Source organism: Salmo salar, chromosome ssa15 (genome assembly GCF_905237065.1).
Source record: "Salmo salar chromosome ssa15, Ssal_v3.1, whole genome shotgun sequence".
Taxonomy (NCBI): domain Eukaryota; kingdom Metazoa; phylum Chordata; class Actinopteri; order Salmoniformes; family Salmonidae; genus Salmo; species Salmo salar.
The window spans coordinates 63,321,288-63,345,771 of NC_059456.1; the positions used below are offsets into that span (position 1 = coordinate 63,321,288).

Genomic DNA, 24,484 nt, shown 5'->3' on the forward strand with positions numbered 1-24,484 from the left:
AAAATAAATATGAAAGGAGCAAAGCCCAGGTATAAAGTTAGAGGAAAACCCATCTCAGTCTTCTGAAAACCTAACCCTGGAATAGTTGTATTTTTCCACGGGACAATTACACACATTTTAATGCCAAATATACACCATAATTGCTTTTCAAGGGGTGTTGTTGGACCCCAGGAAGAGTAGCTTCTGCCTTGGCTGCTTTGGCAGCAGCTAATGGGGATCCATAATAAATACAAAATACAAATCTCATGTGAAGTGTTCCAAAAACACGTTTGTAGATTATGTCACATGGGAAATGTCACTTGAACATGATTTCACATTTTAAATGTCACGTGAATTGTTCCAAAAACACATCCTGGATGGTCCAGTGTCAGTCCTGAAAAAATTGTTGTCATCCCAAAACATCTCAATTGGGTTGAGGTAAAGTGATTGCGGAGGCCAGGTCATCTGATGCAGCCCTCCATCATTCTCCTTCTTGGTCAAATAGGCCTTACACAGCCTGGAGGTGTGTTGGGTAATGAATGGCCCAACACACCTCCAGGCTGTGTAAGGGCTATTTGACCAACAAGGAGAGTTTGACAACATTGTCCTGTTGAAAAACAAATGATAGTCCTGCTAAGTGGCGGCAGGTAGCCAAGTGGTTAGAGTGTTGGGCCAGTAACTGAAAGGTTGCTGGATCGAATCCCCGAGCTGACAAGGTAAAAATCTGTTGTTCTGCCCCTGAACAAGGCAGTTACACCACTGTTCCCTGGTAGACCATCATTGTAAATAAGAATTTGTTCTTAACTGACTTGCTTAGTTAAATTCTTCCTATTATTTTTTAAATAAGCGCAAACCAGATGGGATGGTGTATCACTGCAGAATGCTGTATCCATGCTGGTTAAGTGTGCCTTGAATTCTAAATAAAACACTGACAGTTTCACCAGCAATGTACCCCTACACCTCCTCCTCCATGCTTCACGGTGAGATCCACACATGCGAGATCATTCGTTCTCCATTACTCTGATTCTCACAAAGACACGTCGGTTGGAACCAAAAATCTCAAATTTGGACTCATCAGACCAAATGACAGATTTCCACTGGTCTAATGTCCATTGCTCGTGTTTCTTGGCCCAAGCAAGTCTCTTCTTCTTTCTGGTGTCCATTAGTAGTGGTTTCTTTGCAGAAATTCTACCATGAAGGCCTGATTCACGCAGTCTCCTCTGAACAGTTGATGTTGAGATATGTCTGTTACTTGAACTCTGTGAAGCATTTATTTGGGCTGCAATTTCTGAGGCTGGTAACTCTAATGAACTTATCCTCTGCAGCAGAGGTAACTCTGAGTTTTTCTTTCCTGTGGCGGTCCTCATGAGAGCCAGTTTCATCATAGCTCTTGATGGTTATAAGAAACTTTAAAAGTTCATGAAATGTTTTGTATTGACTGACCTTCATGTCTTAAAGTAATGATGGACTGTCGATTCTCTTTACTTATTTGAGCAGTTCTTGCTATAATATGGACTTGGTATTTTACCAAATAGGGCTATCTTCTGTATACCACCCCTACCTTGTCACAACACAACTGATGCAATGTAGAAAATAGTACAAATAAAGAAAAACATGGAATGAGTAGGTGTGTCCAATCTTTTCACTGGTACTGTATGTTTTACTATTGTTATAGAAATCTTCTCTAAAGCAGTATCCACACATCCCTGGGTCGCTCCTCTTTTCATTTCGCTGCAGCAAGCGACTAGAACTAGCTGCAAAAAACACTCAAACTGGACAGTTTTATCTCCATCTTCATTCGAAGACTCAGTCATGGACACTCTTTACTGACAGTTGTGGCTGCTTCACATTATGTATTGTTGTCTCTAGCTTCTTATCTTTGTGCTGTTATCTGTGCCCAATAATGTTTGTACCATGTTTTGTGCTGCTACCATGTTGTGCTGCTGCCATCTTGTGTTGCTACCATGTTGTTGTCATGTGGTGTTGCTACCATGCTGTGTTGTTGTCTTAGGTCTCTCTTTATGTAGTGTTGTGGTGTCTCTCTTGTCGTGATGTGTGTTTTGTCCTATATGTAAGTATTTAATCCTAGCCCCCGTTCCCGCAGGAGGCCTTTTGGTAGGCCTTCATTGTAAATAAGAATTTGTTCTTAACCCACTTGCCTAGTTAAACAAAGGTCCAATAAAATAATCCACATCCATCGGATGTAGTGATCATAATATACTGCTCAAAAAAATAAAGGGAACACTTAAACAACACATCCTAGATCTGAATGAAAGAAATAATCTTATTAAATACTTTTTTCTTTACATAGTTGAATGTGCTGACAACAAAAGCACACAAAAATAATCAATGGAAATCCAATTTATCAACCCATGGAGGTCTGGATTTGGAGTCACACTCAAAAATAAAGTGGAAAACCACACTACAGGCTGATCCAACTTTGATGTAATGTCCTTAAAACAAGTCAAAATGAGGCTCAGTAGTGTGTGTGGCCTCCACGTGCCTGTATGACCTCCCTACAACGCCTGGGCATGCTCCTGATGAGGTGGCGGATGGTCTCCTGAGGGATCTCCTCCCAGACCTGGACTAAAGCTTCCGCCAACTCCTGGACAGTCTGTGGTGCAACGTGGCGTTGGTGGATGGAGCGAGACATGATGTCCCAGATGTGCTCAATTGGATTCAGGTCTGGGGAACGGGCGGGCCAGTCCATAGCATCAATGCCTTCCTCTTGCAGGAACTGCTGACACACTCCAGCCACATGAGGTCTAGCATTGTCTTGCATTAGGAGGAACCCAGGGCCAACTGCACCAGCATATGGTCTCACAAGGGGTCTGAGGATCTCATCTCGGTACCTAATGGCAGTCAGGCTACCTCTGGCGAGCACATGGAGGGCTGTGCGGCCCCCCAAAGAAATGCCACCCCACACCATGACTGACCCACCGCCAAACCGGTCATGCTGGAGGATGTTGCAGGCAGCAGAACATTCTCCACGGCGTCTCCAGACTCTGTCACGTCTGTCACGTGCTCAGTGTGAACCTGCTTTCATCTGTGATGTGCACAGGACGCCAGTGGCGAATTTGCCAATCTTGGTGTACTCTGGAAAATGCCAAACGTCCTGCACGGTGTTGGGCTGTAAGCACAACCCCCACCTGTGGACGTCGGGCCCTCATACCACCCTCATGGAGTCTGTTTCTGACCGTTTGAGCAGACACATGCACATTTGTGGCCTGCTGGAGGTCATTTTGCAGGGCTCTGGCAGTGCTTCTCCTGCTCCTCCTTGCACAAAGGCGGAGGTAGCGGTCCTGCTGCTGGGTTGTTGCCCTCCTACAGCCTCCTCCATGTCTCCTGATGTACTGGCCTGTCTCCTGGTAGCGCCTCCATGCTCTGGACACTTCGCTGACAGACACAGCAAACCTTCTTGCCACAGCTCGCATTGATGTGCCATCCTGGATGAGCTGCACTACCTGAGCCACTTGTGTGGGTTGTAGACTCCGTCTCATGCTACCACTAGAGTGAAAGCACCGCCAGCATTCAAAAGTGACCAAAACATCAGCCAGGAAGCATAGGAACTGAGAAGTGGTCTGTGGTCCCCACCTGCAGAACCACTCCTTTATTGGGGGTGTCTTGCTAATTGCCTTTAATAATTTCCACCTGTTTTCTATTCCATTTGCACAACAGCATGTGAAATTTATTGTCAATCAGTGTTGCTTCCTAAGTGGACAGTTTGATTTCACAGAAGTGTGATTGACTTGGAGTTACATTGTGTTGTTTAAGTGTTCCCTTTATTTTTTTGAGCAGTGTATAATAGCCATATCTAGAAAAAACTAAGTTCCAAAGACTTGACCTAAAATTGTATATAAATGATCATACAAGAAGTTTTTCAATGATTCCTATGTCAAAGATGTTTATTTATGTATTTATTTATTTATTTATTTCACCTTCATTTCACTTTTATTTAACCAGGTAAGCGAGTTGAGAACAAGTTCTCATTTATAATTGCGACCTGGCCAAGATAAAGCAAAGCAGTTCGACACATACAACAACACAGAGTTACACATGGAGTAAAACAAACATACAGTCAATAATTCTGTAGAAAAATAAGTCTATATACAATGTGAGCAAATGAGGTGAGATAAGGGAGGTAAAGGCAAAAAAGGCCATGGTGGCAAAGTAAATACAATATAGCAAGTAAAACACTGGAATGGTAGATTTGTAGTTGAATAAAGTGCAAAGTAGAAATAGAAATAATGGGGTGCAAAGGAGCAAAATAAATAAATAAATAAATACACTAGGGGAAGAGGTAGTTGTTTGGACTAAAATATAGATGGGCTATGATCAGGTGCAGTGATCTGTGAGCTGCTCTGACAGCTGGTGCTTAGAGCTAGTGAGGGAGATAAGTGTTTCAGTTTCAGAGATTTTTGTAGTTCGTTCCAGTCATTGGCAGCAGAGAACTGGAAGGAGAGACGGCCAAAGGAGGAATTGGCTTTGGGTGTGACCAGAGAGATATACCTGCTGGAGCGCATGCTACAGGTGGGTGCTGCTATGGTGACCAGTGAGCGGAGATAAGGAGGGACTTTACCTAGCAGGGTCTTGTAGATGACCTGGAGCCAGTGGGTTTGGCGACGAGTATATGAAGTGAGGGCCAGCCAACGAGAGCGTACAGGTCGCAGTGGTGGGTAGTATATGGGACTTTGGTGACAAAACGGATGGCACTGTGATAGACTGCATCCAGTTTATTGAGTAGGGTATGTGCTCTGCACTTGAAGCATTTAGGAAACTGCTTCTTCCAGTTACTGATAGACATGTGCCCATCAATAAACTGACTGTTAGAACTGCCTAATCACCATGGATAGATGATGAATTTAAAAACTCCATGGCTGAGAGGGATTAGGCAAAGGGAATAGAAAATAAGTCTGACAACACAGCAGACTGGCAAACATACAGTAAATTGAGGAATCACGTAACTAAACTAAAATAAGGACAAACCACCTGGTACCCACAACCTGGATGGTAAAATTGCTGAAGTTGGTAGCGGAATACATTGTGACTCTTGTTTGCCACATCTTCAATTTAAGCCTAGAAGAGGGTGTGTGTCCTCAGACATGGAGGCAGGCAAAGGTCATTCGCTACCGAAGAATAGCAGAGCACCAATTAATGGTTCAAATAGCTGTAAGGGGTGCGTAACCGGTGGCAGGGAAGTCAGACGCAGGAGGTAATAGCCGGAGCAGTTTAATAGCAAAACCAACTGCATAAAAATAACAAGACATGAGTACAAAAACCCGTCGCGCACTTACAAAAAAACAATCTCACACAAAGACATGGGGGGAACAGAGGGTTAAATACACAACAAATGATTGAGAGAATTGAAACCAGGTGTGAGGAAAAACAAGACAAAACACATGGAAAATTAAAAGTGGATCAATGATGGCTAGAAGACCGGCGACGCCGACCGCCGAGCGCCGCCCGAATAAGGAGAGGACCCGACTTCGGCGGAAGTCGTGACAATAGCCGACCAATCAGCCTGTTAAAAGTGCTTAGCAAACCTTTGGAAAAAAATGTGTTTGACCAAATACAAAGCTATTTTACAGAAAACAAATTTACAACACTTTCAGCATGCTTATAGGGAAGGTCAATCTGTTTTGTTACACTTCAATGCAGCTTTTGATGTCATTGATCATAAACTATTGCTGAAAAAACTTAGGTGTTATGGATTTGCATCCTCTGCCTTGTTATGGATTGAGAGTTACCTATCTAATAGAACACAGAGAGTTTTTGTAAATGGAAGCCTTTCTCATGCAAATTCAGTTGTGTGATGTACCGCAGGGCCGCTGTCTAGGGCCATTATTGTTTTCTGTTTTTACAAATGAACTTCCACTGACCTTGAATAAAGCCTGTGTGTCTATGTATGCTGATGACTCGGCAGTATACACGTCGGCTGCATCAGTAAAATAAATATCTGAGACACTTACCATAGAGCTCCAGTCAGTTTTAGAATGGGTAACTAGCAACAGGCTGGTGCTAAATATCTCAAAACTAAAAGCCTCATTTTTGGGACAAACCACTCACTCAACACTAAACCTCTTTTAGATGGATTATTGAATAATGTGGCTATTGAGCAAGTTGAGGAGACTAAACTGCTGGATGTAACCCTAGATTTATTTATTTGATTTAACCTTTATTTAACTAGGCAAGTCAGTTAAGAACACATTCTTATTTACAATGAAGCTGAGACAGAGTCTCTAATAAAGTTAATGGAAGCAAAAGTCATTTTGCTACCTAAGAATAGTAAACAAATGACCATGTTTCGTGCTGCTACCATGTTGTGCTGCTGCGATCTTGTGTCGCTAAAAAGATTGTGGGGGCTGTTTAGTTAGACTTCAGTGCGGCTTTGGACATTATTGATCTTAGTCTGTTGCTGGAAAAGCGTATATGTTATGGCTTTCCACTCCCTGCTATATTGTGGATAAAGAGTTACCTGTCTAACATAACACAGAGGGTGTTCTTTAATGGAAGCCTCTCCAACATAATCCAGGTAGAATCTTTTTTTTAACCTTTTTTCAATCTTTACTAACGACATGCTTTGAGTAAAGCCAGTGTGTCTATGTCTGACTCAACACTATACACTTCAGCTACTACACACTTAACAAGCTGCAGTTAGTTTCAGAGTGGGTGGCAAGGAATAAGTTAGTCCTAAATATTTCTAGAAACTAAAAGCATTGTATTTGGAACAAATCATTCACTAAACCCTAAACCTCAATTAAATCTTGTAATAAATAATGTGGAAATTGAGCAAATTGAGGTGACTAAACTGCTTGGAGTAACCCTGGATTGCAAATTGTCATGGTCAAAACATATGATACACCAGTAGCTAAGATGGGGAGAACTCTGTCCATAATAAATCTCTGCTCTACCTTCTTAACAGCAATATCAATAAAGCAGGTCCTACAGGCCCTAGTTTTGTCACACCTTGACTACTGTTCAGTCGTGTGGTCAGGTGCCACAAAAAGGGACTTAGGAAAATTGCAATTGGCTCAGAACAGGGCAGCACGGCTGGCCCTTGGATGTACACAAAGAGCTAATATTAATAATATGCATGTCACTCTACTGGCTCAAAGTGGAGGAAAGATTGACTTCATCACTGCTTATATTTATGAGAGGTATTGACATGTTAAATGCACCGAGCTGTCTGTTTGAACTACTGCCGCACAGCTCGGACACCCATGCATACCCCACAAGACATGCCACAAAAGGTTTCTTCACAGTCCCAAAGTCTAGAACAGACTATGGGAGGCACACAGTCCTACATAGAGCCATGACTACATGGACCTCGAGTAACTGATGCAAGAAGTAAAATTGTATTTAAAAAACAGATCAATATACACCTTATGGAAAAGCAGGGACTGTGAATCGACACAAACATAGGCACAGACAAATTAATACACACACGGTAACATACACACATGTACACATGGATTTTGTACTGTAGATACAGTACCAGTCAAAAGTTTGGACACACTTACTCATTCAAGGGTTTTTCTTTATTTTTACTATTTTCTACATCGTAGAATACTAGTGAAGACATGACAACTATGAAACAACACATGTAGAATCATGTAGTTACCAAAAAAGTGTAAAACACATCAAAATGGGAGAGGCATTTAGATTTGAGATTCTTGAAAGTAGCCACCCTTTACCTTGATGACAGCTTTGCACACTCTTGGCATTCTCTCAACCATATTCACCTGGAATCCTTTTCCAACAGTCTTGAAGTAGTTCCCACATATGCTAACCACTTGTTGGCTGCTTTTCCTTCACTCTGTGGTCCAACTCATCCCAAAACCATCTCAATTGGGTTGAGGTTGGGTGATTGTGGAGGCCAGGTCATCTGATGCAGCACTCCATTCTCCTTCTTGGTCAAATAGCCCTTACACAGCCTGGAGGTGTATTGGGTCATTGTCCTGTTGAAAAACAAATGATTGGCCCACTAAGTGCAAACCAGATGGAATGGCGTATCGCTGCAGAATGCTGTGGTAGCCATGCTGGTTAAGTGTGCCTTGAATTCTAAATAAATCACAGACAGTGTCACGAGCAAAGCACCCACACACCATCACACCTCCTTCATGTGGGAATTTTTATTTAACCTTTATTTAACTTGGCAAGTCAGTTAAGAACAAATTCTTATTTACAATGACGACCTACACTGCCAAACCCGGACGATGCTGGGCCAATTGTGCCCCGCCCTATGGGACTCAATCACGGCCGGTTGTGATACAGCCTGGATTCGAACCCGGGTGTTTGTAGTGACGCCTCAAGCACTGAGATGCAGTGCCTTAGACCTCTGCGCCAATCCCAATCACCCGACCTCAACACAATTGAGATAGTTTGGGATGAGTTGGACCACAGAGTAAAGGAAAAGCAGCCAACAAGTACTCAGCATATGTGGGAACTCCTTCAAGATGGTTGGAAAAGCATTCCAGGTGAAGCTGGTTGAGAGAATACCAAGAGTTTACAAAGTTGTCATCAAGGCAAATGGTGGCTACTTTGAAGAATCTAAAATCTAAAATATATTTTGATTTGTTAGCACTTTTTTTGCTTAATACATGATTCCATATGTACTATTTTATAGTTTTGATGTCTTCCCTATTATTCTACATGCAGAAAATAGTAGAAATAAAGAAAAACCCTTGAATTAGTAGGTGTGTCCAAACTTCTGACTGGTACTGTATATACAGTAGTATTCTAAATACCCATATTCATGTTGTTAAGTTCAAAATAATACAATATAAAAATGGCTGACACCATTCAAATCAATGAGGGTTTGGAACTTTAAAGCCAATTATCTCAGAATAATCATTTTGCAGATAGAACCTTTTTGTCTCAAGCTCTCAAAATGCACATTTTATAAGTCTGCAACACAAGAATGATGTGTATAGGCTACCTGTGGAGATGAGATAAGATCAAGAAATCCATTGTAATTGTGGATATGATAAAATAGCAGGTAACTCTACCTCAATAAACACTATATTTAAACTTTTTTCAGATTGAAAATATTAATAAATTGTGAAGGTAAGGCAAGGGCAGCATAATAACCATTTGATTATTTCAAGAACTACAGGTCCTTTGTCAATGTTCTAAATTATATTTCCAGAATGAATAGCATAAAGAATGGGAATAAAAATTGCATAACATTATGCGTGAGGTAGGCCTAGAGAATATATTTACTTTATTTTTCCAGAAGGAACTTCAGTTGATATGAGATGTGATGACCCAGCTCATCCATTCTTCAAGACTAACAGAGTAAATATAGCCTATGCACATTCGTTAACATGATCAAGAAGACTTTACAAATTACCTCAACTTACCTGTACCCCCGCACATTGACTCAGTACCGGTACCTCCTGTATATAGCCTCGTTATTGTTATGTGATTCTCGTGTGTTACTTTTTGATGCCATTTTTATACTTTAGTTTATATAGTAAATATTTTCTTAACTCTATTTCTTGAACAGCATTGTTGGTTTAGGCCTTGCAAGTAAACATTTCACGGTAAGGTCAACACCTGTTGTATTCGGCGCATGTGACAAATACCGTTTCATTTGATTTGATTTAGATACAGTAAGGTTTGTGCATTGGGTCTTGGAGCATATCGGAACATCTTTGCAAAAAGGTTTTTTTATTAGCTAGACCTACTATTTTAGTCAATCATTCAAGTAAATTAAAGCATGCTTAATGAATGAAAATCAAATAACAATTATGTCCGTCCAATAATCATAAAGGAAAACATTTACTGTTTATCTTGCAAAACAAAAAACAATTAATCAATTACACCTGGATAAATGAAGAAAACAAATTAAATTAAACTAACGTTTATATTTTACAAAAAGCTAATTATTTGTTCTCATCAAAGGGACATTTTATGGTTGCTAGGCAGAAAGACCATTGGCACTGAAAACGTCCAACGTAAAAAAAAGCTGTTGCACTAGGGAAGTGACGTTCCTGTGTCGTCAGGTCTGTGTTGATTTTTTGTGGTGACTGGAGAGCTTGGAGGACGGCAAGAGGGAGCAGGTATGTTTTTGTTCACCTATCCCCAGAAAACAAAGCCAATAACAGATTAAATCGATATATTCTGTCACCTACTTGTTTAAGGTTGAATATTGCACAAAAACGGACGTCCCAAACGGCAAAGTAGGCGTAGACTACATTCTGGAAAGGAAGAATCGTCACCCCTTTAACCCCCTCCCTAACAGACAACCATGACGATTCTTCCAAAGAAGAAGCCGAACTCGAGTGTCGGTGTTTCGGACCACCCGGACGAAACTGACAGAAGAAGTGCCTCTGACACGCATCAACATCCTCACGGTGTTCGTACAGGTGCAAGACCAAGGGCTTCTCCGCCGCCATGGTCGTATCAATCCGCTCCACCTTCGACAAGGGAAGATAGACGGAACGAGGCTAGCTCTCGGCCGCAGCAGGCCTCTTCTCCTCCCATGGGTTCAGGCTCTCCTGTTGGACCTGTGGATGGGAATGGAGGAATAACATGCGTTGCTGGAACACGCGGGGAACTGTCATGCAGCATTTGCTGTGGTGGAGGAATTGGAAGTTGCTGTTCGGGGCCTGGTCTGAGTAAAAGGCGAAGACAAGCAACCTGCTCTGGTGTGGCTGGTGGTGGAATACCTGGCGTAGTTGGAGGTGGCGGCGGAGGTCCCAGTACTGATTCGGAGGAAGGTGCGGGGTACAACAGTGAAGACGAGTACGAGAATGCTTCGAGACTGCGGTCTGAGGATCTAGCGACAGTAGAGCAGGTAAACCAGTGTAAAATGTAGCCTCTTTTAGAATCCTAGAGTGAAAGACTAATCTCTAATAAGTATGCTCAGCATGCCAGAACATCTAATTACATTTCTTTTAGACCAGAACATACTGAATAAAACAAGACTCCCAGAAGCGTTGTTTCATTTATGTAGGCTTTACCATTGCTGAGTTATTATGGCAGGAAGCCTAGTGGTTAAAAAGCGTTGCCAAAAGGTTGCTGGTTTGAATTCCCGAGCCGACTGAAAATCTGTCAATGTTCTCTTGAGCTCCTGTAAGATGTTCTGAGTAAGAGTGTCTGCTAAAATGACTAACATAAAAAAAAATTGTGTCCATATTCCGGGTCAAAAGGTCGCTGGAGATAATGCACAGGTAAATGAGAAAAGCCTTTTATTTATTTTTAATGGCACCAAAATGACACAGGTGGACTCAGATCAACGAAGTGATAAGAATGTCACTGTGTGTGTGTGTGGGTGTGGGTGGCAGCGGCTAACCTTCCTGAACTACTCTAGAAAATGTGAGATTGCAAGTGTTCATAAATATGTAAACAAATAAATGGCTTTCAAACATAGATTATTGGTTGTGTCTTTTAAAATATTCCATATAGGCAGATGACATTAAAATATTCCATTAAAATATTCCATATAGGCAGATGACATTACAGTAGGTGCATATCTGCAAAAAAACTAACAGAATGAGCATCTGTACTTTTCTCACAAATCAAATCAAATTGTACAATAAACTGTGATTGTGTGTACTTACATTATACAGACTAATTGGCCAGAAGAGGCTGTCCAGACAAGCAAGATATCCATTAAACATGGTATGAATATCAAACAAAGTAGAATGAGCATCTGTAATATGAGAGAGAGGGAGACCGAGACAGAGAGGGGGCATTTGATGGTAAAAATGTAGACTATGATCAGTTTAAACTCTGAGCATAATGATCATGGGCTCACACATTACCTTGAGATCTGTACCACCTTTTACCCCTCCCTCACATACTTACACTACAGTGTGTGTATTTACATTTTTCAGACTAATTGGTCAGAGGGGTTGAAGAGGCCATCCAGATGAGTAGGATATATGTTAAAGATGGGAAGAGTATAGTATAGCCTATTAATATCAAACAAACAAAAATAGTATGGGCTATGTGATATGGCCTAAAAGTAATACCAACAATTATTTTCAGAAGTTTCGACGATTCACGATAATACTGTATCTCAATTTCTTGTTTTTCTCTAAACAAACAAAAAAAGACCAAGACATAATTCAAATAAGTAATTTCTTTATTAAAATGAGGAAATAAACAATGCCACTTGTCTTTTTGCATCAACAAGGCCTATATGTGCAAAACGAACAAATGAACAACATCACTTGCCAGGCTGTCATCATTGTACATAAAGAAATGCCTTGTATAAAAGCAATGTGCAAAATAACAAAACAAATACTAAATTGCTGTCAAACAAATCAAAGTTCCTTTGCTCGTTTCTGAAAAGGAATACATGCCTGTCTACTGACTCTGGCTTTAGGCGTGCCCTGTGGCATGTTACAATATTCCCACCTTTGAAGACCCTCTCTGAAGGGCACACTAGTAGGAATGCGTAGGTACTTAGCAAAATTGTTCTCTCTTGGGAAGTTGGCCCCATGAAGCTTCCACCACTCAAGTGGGTCTGGGTCTGTGTCAGGGGACATCAAGTAGCTTGACAGCTCAGTTTTGATGGAGTTCTCCTCTGACTGGGAGGCATACGGCACTGTCGTTTTTAAAAAGCTAGCAAGTGTTTTCTTGCTCTTAGCCACAGGTTCAGCTTCTTCTTGGTGCACATGCAAAGCTGTGCCAGGCTGATGTGTGCTTTTCTCAGCTAGCAGAGACTTCTTCGTTTGATGCCCTCAACCTTGTCTGCCTTGCATGTTGTCCTGAACCGGGGATCCATCAAAGACGACATATCCGGGAGGTCAACTGTGTGACAGGGTGGATTGTACTTCACATTTAGATACTCCAGTGTGGTGCTCTTGATTTGTTTTGTGAGATCGTTCTCACCCTCCTTTGACCGGAGGCTTGAGGTAAGAGATACTAACGTTGTCCTCACCAGACAGTGTGTCAGTGAATTCTTGTAGTAGGCTTATGGCTTTGTTCACTGACTCCAACATGACGCTATCCTGTTAGCTGGGCACCAGGTGCCTGCTTTTCTTCTCTGAGCCCAGGACCCGGGCTATGCCACTTTCCTGCTCCAGGTACTCGTTCAATCATCTTCTGTTCTGAACCCCACCTGGTGAGGGGACTCTGTGATGAGCTGGTGCGTGGGTAGAGTGTACCAAAACTGTATCTCGCCTCTTCTTCCAGCTGGAAGAGAAGCTGCGGACAACCTTTTTGCATACCTCAATGGCACTGTCAATCCGTGTGTCTTTCAGACCATAAAAAAATGTATGTATGTATGTATGTATGTATGTATGTATGTATGTATGTATGTATGTATGTATGTATGTATGTATGTATGTATGTATGTATGTATGTATGTATGTATGTATGTATGTATGTATGTATGTATGTATGTATGTATGTATGTATGTATGTATGTATGTATGTATGTATAAAGCATAATTTTCATTATCCACACTTACCGATGGCACAGTGAAGCCTGTGTCCAAAGCACTTGTTCAAGCCCAATGCTTTTATCATGTTGCTCCCGCTGTTAGTTGTCATGCACACCTGTCTGTCTTAGCTCAGCTTCCACGATGCCAGTGCGTCTTTGAGACCCTGGGCTATTATTTCACTGGGGTAAGTATATAATCTGGAGGCATACATTTAGTAAGGGAAAACCCCCCTGATTTGGACAAAATAACATGGGAACATATTGGCATAGCACGAATCATACACACAATTGTAAATACCACCGAAAGCGATCCATCTCCGTGCAAATCATATGGCAATTTTCCGATGGGGATTGCCAATTGTAACACCCCAAAATTCCTTTAGATGGCGAGCACGCTCCACTGTGGATTTTCATACAGCAAATGATACCCAAGTCAACACCCAAGGGTCAGATTTTGATAAAATATATATATTTTTTTAAACTTATCACCCCCTTAAAAAAGTGGTTTCTGGACCGTTTTTCGATTTATTTATTTTTTTTCCCCGATAATTTTTTTAATTGAATTTTTTTTATGTCAATTACACATGTATAAGAGCTGTATGGACATACTTCTGACATATTTTATTGACATAATTTTTGGGGTTGTTTTTGCTTGTGCATAAGGCATATGTTTTGTGCATTTGGAATATGATTTCATAGGGAGTCAAGTGACATATTTGCTTGTGCATAAGGCATATGTTTTGTGCATTTGGAATATGATTTCATAGGAAGTCAAAAGTGACATATTTTTTTGCCAAATGCCATTAGAAATGTGCAAATGAAATGTCCAATTCTTTTTTTGTCAATTATACATGTATGAAAGTATTGAATGTGCCAAATCAGGATGTTTGTCCGTTTGCCATGTACGATCATAGGAAGTCGGTTTCCAAACCCAAAAGTCAGTGAACCATGGTCCAAATGGCATTTATACTGCTGAAATGATATGTAGCCCTATGTTAAGACAGGGAATTTTTACTAGGATTAAAGGTCAGGAATAGTGAAAAACTGAGTTTTTAAATGTATCTGGTTAAGGTGTATGTAAACTTCTGACTTCAACTGTATATAGGGCAGTAGCCTCTAAGGTGCTAGTGATGGCTCTTTAACAGTCTGGTGGCCTTGACATAGAAGCTGTTTTTCAGTCTCTTGGTCCAAGCTTTGATGCACCTGTACTGACCTTGCCTTCTGGATGGCTCCACTGCAGCCCTGTCAATGTTAATTGGGGCCTGTTCGGCCCTCCTTTTCCTGTAGTCCACGATCAGCTCCTTTGTCTTGCTCACATTGTGGGAGAGGTTGTTGTCCTGGCACCATACTGCCTGGTCTCTGACTGCTCCTTATAGGCTGTGTCATCGTTGTCGGTAATCATACCTACCACTGTGTCGTTAGAAAACTTAATGATGGTGTTGGAGTCATACTCATTCGTACTCATTGTTAAGCCATTTTTCCACAACTTTGGAAGTATGCTTTGGGTCATTGTTCATTTGGAAGACCCATTTGCGACCAAGCTTTAACTTCCTGACTGATGTCTTGAGATGTTGCTTCAATCTATGCACATAATTTTCCTTTCACATGATGTCATCTATTCTGTGAAGTGCACCAGTCCCTCCTGCAGCAAAGCACCCCCACAACATGATGCTGCCACCCCCGTGCTTCAAGGTTAGATGGTGTTCTCAGCTTGCAAGCCTCCCCCTTTTTCCTCCATACATAATGATGGTCATTATGGCCAAACAGTTCTATTTTTGTTTCATCAGACCAGAGGACATTTCTCCAAAAGTACGATCTTTGTACCCATGTGCAGTTGCAAACCGTAGTCAGGCTTTTTTTATGGCGGTTTTTGAGCAGTGGCTTCTTCCTTGCTGAGCGGCCTTTCAGGTTATGTCGATATAGAACTTGTTTTAATGTGGATACAGATACCTTTGTACCCGTTTCCTTCAGCATCTTCGCAAGGTCCTTTGCTGTTGTTCTGGGATTGATTTGCACTTTTCGCACCAAAGTACGGTAATTTCTAGGAGACAGAACGCATCTCCTTCCTGAGCGGTATGATGGCTGCATGCTCCCATGGTGTTTATACTTACATACTATTGTTTGTACAGATGAACGTGGTACCTTCAGGCATTTGGAAATTGCTCCCAAGGATGAACCAGACCTGTGGAGGTCTACAATTTTTTTTCTGAGGTCTTCGCTGATTTCTTTTGATTTTCCTTATGATGTCAAGCAAAGAGGCACTGAGTTTGAAGGTATGCCTTGAAATACATCCACAGGTACACCTCCAATTGACTCAAATGATATCAATTAGCCTATCAGAAGCTTCTAAAACCATGACATCATTTTCTGTAATTTTCCAAGCTGTTTAATGGCACAGTCAACTTAGTGTATGTAAACTTCTGACCCACTGGAATTGTGATACAGTGAATTGTAAGTCAAATAATCTGTCTGTAAACAATTGTTGGAAAAATTAGTTGTCCTAACCGACTTGCCAAAACTATAGTTTGTTAACAAGAATTTTGTGGAGTTGTTGAAAAATTTGTTTTAATGATTCCAACCTAAGTGAATGTAAACTTCCGACTTCAACTGTACATAAGTATTCAGACCCTTGACCCAGTACTTTGTTGAAGCACCTTTGGCAGCAATTTATTATTCTTCGCTTTGTCATTGTGTGTAGATTGACGTGGACAATTTTTTATATAATCCATTTTAGAATAAGCTGTAATGTAACAAAATGTGGAAAAAGTCAAGGTGTCTGAATACTTTCTGAATACATTGTATGTGATCCTATGCAAATGTATGCAAGGTTTGACATTTATGTTTTAGTCAAATACAGCAGTATATCTGTTTGGGTTTCTTGCGGTCAATTTGCAGTGAAATAATTATTTGTAAATATGTTCTGGCCCCCAGACCATCTGTTCAAGAACAAATCAGCCCCCGGCTGAATCTAGCTGATGATCCCTGTTTTAGTGTGTTACTTCTCTAGAGGGTGTAGATGGCTTGGAGGATGTTCGCTACAAGCTCACACTTTGCTGGCACTCAGGTCCGCTTTTTATTTTAATAAAAAAATATATTTTAATTTGATTTAACCTTTATTTAACTAGGCAAGTCAGTTATGAACATTCTTATTTACAATGACGGCCTACCCCGGCCAAACCCAGACGACGCTGGGCCAATGGTGTGCCGCCCTATGGGACTCCCAATCTCAGCCGGATGTGATACAGCCTGGATTCGAACCATGGACTGTAGTGATGCCTCTTGCGCTGAGATTCAGTGCCTTAGAACGCTGCGCCACTCGGGAGCGCTTTAATGGGCACGGAAACTTTCATTGGAGACTTTGTAAACAAATGTGTAGCTAAAACTAACAAAATTGAAGTAGCCTAATTCAGCTCTTGGAAGGTGGTGGCTCACTTGAGACAGTAATGTAATGTTACCTCCTATAGGCTAGGCCTGCCTGTATAACCCACTGCATTAAATGACAGGTTTTCTGTTTCTCTTAGCAGGAGCACTGGTTTGAGAAAGCGCTTGGGGAAAAGAAAGGATTCGTCATAAAAAAAATGAAAGAGGATGGAGCATGTCTCTTCAGAGCTGTTGGTAAGTAAACATTCTTCTCATTTGATCTCCAATAGACCCAGGCCTTGTCTATAAACTCATTCAGTCCATCAACACAAAACCTGCAGCAAAGATGTGCAGATCACCTTGCTTTGAAATGCTCCAGTGAAATGCTGAAATAATTTTGATGGTAGTTCTCAATAATGGATTCAATGGAGAAGCGCGAATATGATGTACAAATTCTTCACATTAGTGTCATTAGTGTACATTTTGTCTTCCAGACATTGAACGTGTCAAGGTAGTGTTTAGTCATTTCAGTTTATAACACTAGATGACGCTACTTTACCATGGCAATTCATAGTGAATTCTATTGTGGAATTACTTTAAACACAGTCAAAAAGCACATGGAAATTCTTATACATTTTGAACTGTGTGTTTAATATTTAAATCATGAGTGAAGTAAGTGGATAATATTTATACAACAAAAAACAAGTTATGACAATATACATATACATTTTTTTTCTTGGAATTCATCCTTGCGTAAATTTCTTCTAACTTGTATAGAAACAATGATTTATCAATCTGTTAATTTTCCTGGCCCAAACAACTTTATTTTGGCTTACATTTTAAAGGTTTTGGTGCATTTGTTTTAGGCATTGTGAAAAATGTGTTCTGTTGATTGAGAGGGGCCGGTCATGGCTAATCTGCAGGTGTGAGAACAGGCTGTGAATGGCTCCTCATATCATGGTCTCATAGCTTGGTTTTAGGCGCGGATGGAAACCACATTCATATTGACCTAGATGTATGAATTCCCACAAGGAACATTTCCCTTCACAGTCCCAGTACTTCCATTGTGAAATCAGTCCATTCCCAAACAATTGGGATAGTCCAACAAGAATGGAGTTAAAGAAGAGCAGGCCTGAAATGACCCTACCACTTCCCTTTCAGCCATGTGCTCATAAAATACGTGGCTACTTCTCACTCAATGGGAAAACATTTGACTAAATGTTTTGTTACCTGATGGAGGAAACCATTTTAATATAATTGTTAATCAAGCATGGATTCATGCTGAGACCATGGTCTCTTTTGCAGATGAGTCCTGCATATACCCCACGAGGTCTCTTCACAGTCCCCAAGTCCAGAACAGACTATGGGAGGCGCACAGTACTACACAGAGCCATGACTACATGGAACTCTATTCCACATCAAGTAACTGATGCAAGCAGTAAAATTATATTTAAAAAAACAAATGATGGATCAGCGGGGACTGTGATGCAGCGCCCACACAGATGCGCACACACACAATAACATACGCATTATACACACACATACACATGAATTTAGCAGTGTAGATATGTGGTAGTGGGGGAGTTGCCTGAGGGCAAATCTGTCAATATATTGTAATGTTTTGAAAATTGTATAAAAAGCCTTAATTTTGCTGGACCCCAGGAAGAGTATCTTCTGCCTTGGCAGCAGCTAATGGGGATCCATAATAAATACAAATGCATCAATAAACAACAATTTACATATTTATATACATATTTATATACCATAAAACACAACAGGCTCTTATTAGACACAGGCTTCTATTTGAGACAAGCGCCTATTTTCTTAATGCACACAGCTTTTGCTAATTAACATAGTTCGTTGTTTAATTCCAGCGTTCACTTCCACAATTTGAATCAATTTCTTCATTTCCTGCAATTTTCGCATTGTGTCACATGCGTTTTGTCTCTGTTTAAAAAAATATTGAAAGAATTCCTTGACAGAATAATTATTCTCCTCTTGAATTGTGCATTTTGGGCTGTTATTTTCCCACTAGAGGATGATCAGCTGATCTCTGCTCTATGTTTTTGAAATATTTAGGAATAATTTATTCCTTGCCACCCATTCTGAAACTAACTGCAGCTTTTTTTTAAGTGTTTCTGTGATTTCTCTCGCTGTAGTAGCTGACGTGTATAGTGTTGAGTCATCTACATGCATAATAGCCACACTGGCTTTACTCAAGTAAAGATTGAAAAAAAGTAAGTGGCCTAGACAGCTGCTGTTAATCATTAATTTGATCCAGATTCAAATTATTTTACATTTCAAGTGAGATTTGTCTATCACTTGTGATTACTATAATGGTTAGCAATTTAACAACCTGTAGCAGTTCATCTAATTCCAAGACAAGCTTATTTTCTACCTTTCATTTGAACCTTCGCAGTCTTCCTAAAAAATCATGACCACCTTGTTCATTATCTGCCTTCTTTCAATCATGAATTTTCCATTGTTTCCCTTTCAGAAACATGGTTGACTGAAGAGACAACCATGCTTTATGACATGTCTCCTTATAATGCTGTTCACCACAGTAGAATATCAAGAGTGAGTGGAAGCGTGTCCATATTTGTTCATAAACGTTTTCAGTTCTTTGTAAAAGAGGACCTTGCACTTACACTATATATACAAAAGTATGTGGACACCCCTTCAAATGAGTGGATTCTGCTATTTCAGCCACACCCATTGCTGACAGGTAATCAAAATAGAGCACACAGACATGCAATCTCCATAGACAAACATTGGCAGTAGAATGGCCTTACTGAAGAGCTCAGTGACTTAACGTGGCACCGTCATGGGATGCCACCTTTCCAACAAGTCGGTTCGTTAACTGTCTGGCCTGTTAGAGCTGCCTCGGTCAACTGTAAGTGCTGTTATTGTGAAGTTGAACTGCTAGGAGTACCACGGCTCAGCCGCGAGGTGGTAGGCCACACAAGCTCACAGAACGGGACCGCCGAGTGCTGAAGCGTGTAGTGTGGAAAAATTGTCTGTCCTTGTTTGCAACACTCACTACCGAGTTCCAAACTGCCTCTGAAAGCAACGTCAGCACAAGAACTGTTCGTCGGGAGCTTCATGAAATGGGTTTCCATGGCCTTGTAGCCGCACACAAGCCTAAGATCACCATGCAGTGGAAATGCGTTTTCTGGAGTGATGAATCACGCTTCACCATCTTGCAGTCCGACGGACGAATGGGTTTGGTGGCTGCCAGGAGAACGCTGCCTGCCCCAATGCATAGTGCCAACTGTAATGTTTGGTGGAGGAATGATGGTGTCTGTTTCATGGTTCGTTCTAGGCCCCTTAGTTCCAGTGAATGGAAATCTTAACGCTACAGCGTACAATGGCATTCTAGACGATTCTGCGCTTCCAACTTTATGGCAACAGTTTCATCATGACAATGCCCCCTTGCACAAAGTGAGGTCCATACAGAAATGGTTGGTCGAGATTGGTGTGGAAGAACTAGACTGGCCTGCACTGAGCCCTGACCTCAACCCCATCAAACACCTTTGGGATGAATTGGAACGCTGAATGCGAGCCAGACTTAATCGCCCAACATCAATTCCAGACCTCACTAATGTTCTTGTGGCTGAATGGAACATCTAGTTGGAAGCCTTCCCAGAGGAGTGGAGGATGTTATAGCAGCAAAGGGGGGACCAACTCCATATTATTGCCCATGATTTTGGAATGAGATGTTAGACGAGCAGGTGTCCACATACTTTTGGTCATGTAATGTACATCTGATAAAATTGATGTTGAATCTCTTTTCATAGAAATTCCCTCCTGCAATTTTTTTTGGGTGGTAAAAAAGTGGTAATTGGATGCATCTATCGGCCACCCGATTCTAACATTGGTAATTTAATTTATCCTTGCATCAACCTGGGATTTGATTAATAATTAAGATAGTTTTTTTTTCTTCTATTGTTTTTTTAAAATGTATTTTATTTCACCTTTATTTAACCAGGTAGGCAAGTTGAGAACAAGTTCTCATTTACAATTGCGACCTGGCCAAGATAAAGCAAAGCAGTTCGACAACATACAAAAACACAGAGTTACACATGGAGTAAAACAACATACAATCAATGATGCAGTAGAAAAAAAAATAAGACTATATACAATGTGAGCAAATGATGTGAGATAAGGGAGGTAAAGGCAAAAAAATGCCATGGTGGCAAAGTAAATAAAGTATAGCAAGAAAAACACTGGAATGGTAGATTTGTAGTTTGAAGAAAGTTCAGAGATAAAATATAAATAATATGGTGCAAAGGAGCAAAATAAATAAATACAGTAGGGGAAGAGGTAGTAGTTTGGGCTAAATTATAGATGGGCTATGTACAGGTGCAGTGATCTGTGAGCTGCTCTGACAGCTGGTGCTTAAAGCTAGTGAGGGAGATAAGTGTTTCCAGTTTCAGAGATTTTTGTAGTTCGTTCCAGTCATTGGCAGCAGAGAACTGGAAGGAGAGACGACCAAAGGAGGAGTTGGCTTTAGGGGTGACCAGAGAGATATACCTGCTGGAGCGCGTGCTACAGGTGGGTGCTGCTATGGTGACCAGTGAGCGGAGATAAGGGGGGACTTTACCTAGCAGGGTCTTGTAGATGACCTGGAGCCAATGTGTTTGGCGACGATTATGAAGCGAAGGCCAGCCAACGAGAGCGTACAGGTCGCAGTGGTGGGTACTATATGGGGCTTTGGTGACAAAACGGATGGCACTGTGATAGACTGCATCCAGCTTGTTGAGTAGGGTATTGGAAGCTATTTTGTAAATGACATCGCAGAAGTCGAGGATTGGTAGGATGGTCAGTTTTACGAGGGTATGTTTACATTTACATTTACATTTTAGTCATTTAGCAGACGCTCTTATCCAGAGCGACTTACAGTAGTGAATGCATACATTTCATACATTTTATTTTCTGTGCTGGCCCCCCGTGGGAAACGAACCCACAACCCTGGTGTTGCAAACACCATGCTCTACCAACTGAGCTACAGGGAAGGCTAGCATGTTTGGCAGCATGAGTGAAGGATGCTTTGTTGCGAAATAGGAAGCCAATTCGAGATTTCACTTTGGATTGGAGATGATTGATGTGAGTCTGGAAGGAGAGTTTACAGTCTAACCAGACACCTAGGTATTTGTAGTTGTCCACAAATTCTAAGTTAGAACCGTCCAGAGAAGTGATGCTGGACAGGCGGGCAGGTGCAGGCAGCGATCGGTTGAAGAGCATGCATTTAGTTTTACTTGTGTTTAGGAGCAGTTGGAGACCACGGAAGGAGAGTTGAATGGCATTGAAGCTCGTCTGGAGGGTTGTTAACACAGTGTCCAAAGAAGGGCCAGAAGTGTACAGAATGGTGTCGTCTGCGTAGAGGTGGATCAGAGATTCACCAGCAGCAAGAGTGACATCATTTATGTATACAGAGAAAAGAGTTGGCCCAAGAATTGAACCCTGTGGTACCACCATAGAGACTGCCAGAGGTCCAGACAGTAGGCCCTCTGATTTGACACACTGAACTCTGTCAGAGAAGTAGTTGGTGAACCAGGCGACGCAATCGTTTGAGAAACCAAGGCTACTGAGTCTGCCGATGAGGATGTGGTGATTAACAGAGTCAAAAGCTTTGGCCAGGTCAATGAATACGGCAGCACAGTATTGTTTCTTATCGATGGCGGTTACGATGTCGTTTAGGACCTTGAGCGTGGCTGAGGTGCACCCATGACCAGCTCTGAAACCAGATTGCATAGCGGAGAGGGTGCGGTGGGATTCGAAATGGTCGGTAATCTGTTTGTTGACTTGGCTTTCGAAGACCTTAGAAAGGCAGGGTAGGATGGATATAGGTCTGTAGCAATTTGGGTCAAGAGTGTCACCTCCTTTGAAGAGGGGGATGACAGCAGCTGCTTTCCAATCTATGGGAATCTCAGACGACACGAAAGAGAGGTTGAACAGGCTAGTAATAGGGGTTGCAATAATTTCGGCAGATAATTTTAGAAAGAAAGGGTCCAGATTGTCAAGCCCAGCTGATTTGTAGGGGTCCAGATTTTGCAGCTCTTTCAGAACATCAGCTGAATGGATTTGGGAGAAGGAGAAATGGGGGAGGCTTGGGCGAGTAGCTGTGGGGGGTGCAGTGCTGTTGAATGCAGTAGGGGTAGTTAGGTGGAAAGCATGGCCAGCCGTAGAAAAATGCTTATTGAAATTCTCAATTATAGTGGGCTTATCGGTGGAGACAGAGTTTCCTATCGTCAGTGCAGTGGGCAGTTGGGAGGAGGTGTTCTTATTCTCCATGGACTTTACAATGTCCCAGAACTTTTTAGAGTTGGAGTTGCAGGAAGCGAATTTCTGTTTGAAAAAGCTAGCCTTGGCGTTTCTAACTGCCTGTGTGTATTGGTTTCTAACTTCCCTAAAAAGTTGCATATCGCGGGGGCAGTTCGATGCTAATGCAGAACGCCACAGGATATTTTTGTGTTGGTTAACCTCTATGGGCTAGGTGGGACGCTTGCGTCCCACCTACGTAACAGCCACTGCCAGCCTGTGGCGCGATTTTCAAAACCTTAAAAATCCTATTACTTCAATTTCTCAAACATATGACTATTTTACAGCCATTTAAAGACAAGACTCTCGTTAATCTAACCACACTGTCCGATTTCAAAAAGGCTTTACAACGAAAGCAAAACATTAGATTATGTCAGCAGAGTACCAAGCCAGAAATAATCAGACACCATTTTTCAAGCCAGCATATAATGTCACCAAAACCCAGAAGACAGCTAAATGCAGCACTCACCTTTGATGATCTTCATCAGATGACAACCCTAGGACATTATGTTATACAATACATGCATGTTTTGTTCAATCAAGTTCATATTTATATCAAAAACCAGGTTTTTACATTAGCATGTGACGTTCAGAACTAGCATACCTCCCGCAAACTTCCGGGGAATTCGCTAACATTTTACTAAATTACTCACGATAAACGTTCACAAAAAGCATAACAATTATTTTAAGAATTATAGATACAGACCTCCTCTATGCACTCGATATGTCCGATTTTAAAATAGCATGTTTTGGTGAAAGCACATTTTGCAATATTCTAAGTACATAGCCCAGGCATCACGGGCTCGCTATTTAGACACCCGGCAAGTTTAGCACTCACCATAATCATATTTACTATTATAAAAGTTTGATTACCTTTTGTTGTCTTCGTCAGAATGCACACCCAGGACTGCTACTTCAATAACAAATGTTGGTTTGGTCCAAAATAATCCATCGTTATATCCGAATAGCGGCGTTTTGTTCGTGCGTTCCAGACACTATCCGAAATAGTAAAGAAGTGTCACGCGCATGGCGCAATTCGTGACAATAAAATTCTAAATATTCCATTACCGTACTTCGAAGCATGTCAACCGCTGTTTAAAATCAATTTTTACGACATTTTTCTCGTAGAAAAGCGATAATATTCCGACAGGGAATCTCCTTTTCGGCAAACAGAGGAAAAAATCCCAAAGGCGGGGGCGGTCGCGGTCACGCGCATAACCCAGTGTCCCTTGATCGGGCACTTGAGAAAGGCGATAATGTGTTTCAGCCTGGGGCTGGAATGACGACATTCTGTTTTTTCCCGGGCTCTGAGCGCCTATGGACAACGTGGGAAGTGTCACGTTAGAGCAGAGATCCTTAGTAAATGATAGAGATGGAAAAGAAGTTCAAGAAATGGTCAGACAGGCCACTTCCTGTAAAGGAATC

At 41.4% G+C, this 24,484-nt stretch overlaps 1 protein-coding gene across 4 annotated transcripts in view; it reads left to right on the forward strand.

The window, feature by feature from the left end:
* The first annotated feature begins 9,981 nt into the window (after positions 1 to 9,981).
* Positions 9,982 to 24,484, forward strand: part of LOC106571839 (OTU domain-containing protein 5-A) — a 94,656-nt gene continuing 80,153 nt past the window's right edge. For 2 of the 4 annotated variants that reach the window (XM_014145307.2, XM_014145310.2), the window contains exons 1-2: positions 9,982 to 10,780; positions 16,900 to 16,993. In XM_014145307.2, the coding sequence (XP_014000782.1) occupies positions 10,232 to 10,780; positions 16,900 to 16,993 (643 nt within the window). In that variant the 5' untranslated portion in view covers positions 9,982 to 10,231. The remainder of the gene's footprint in view (positions 10,781 to 16,899; positions 16,994 to 24,484) is intronic. The other 2 variants (XM_014145309.2, XM_014145311.2) reach the window with 2 other exon arrangements.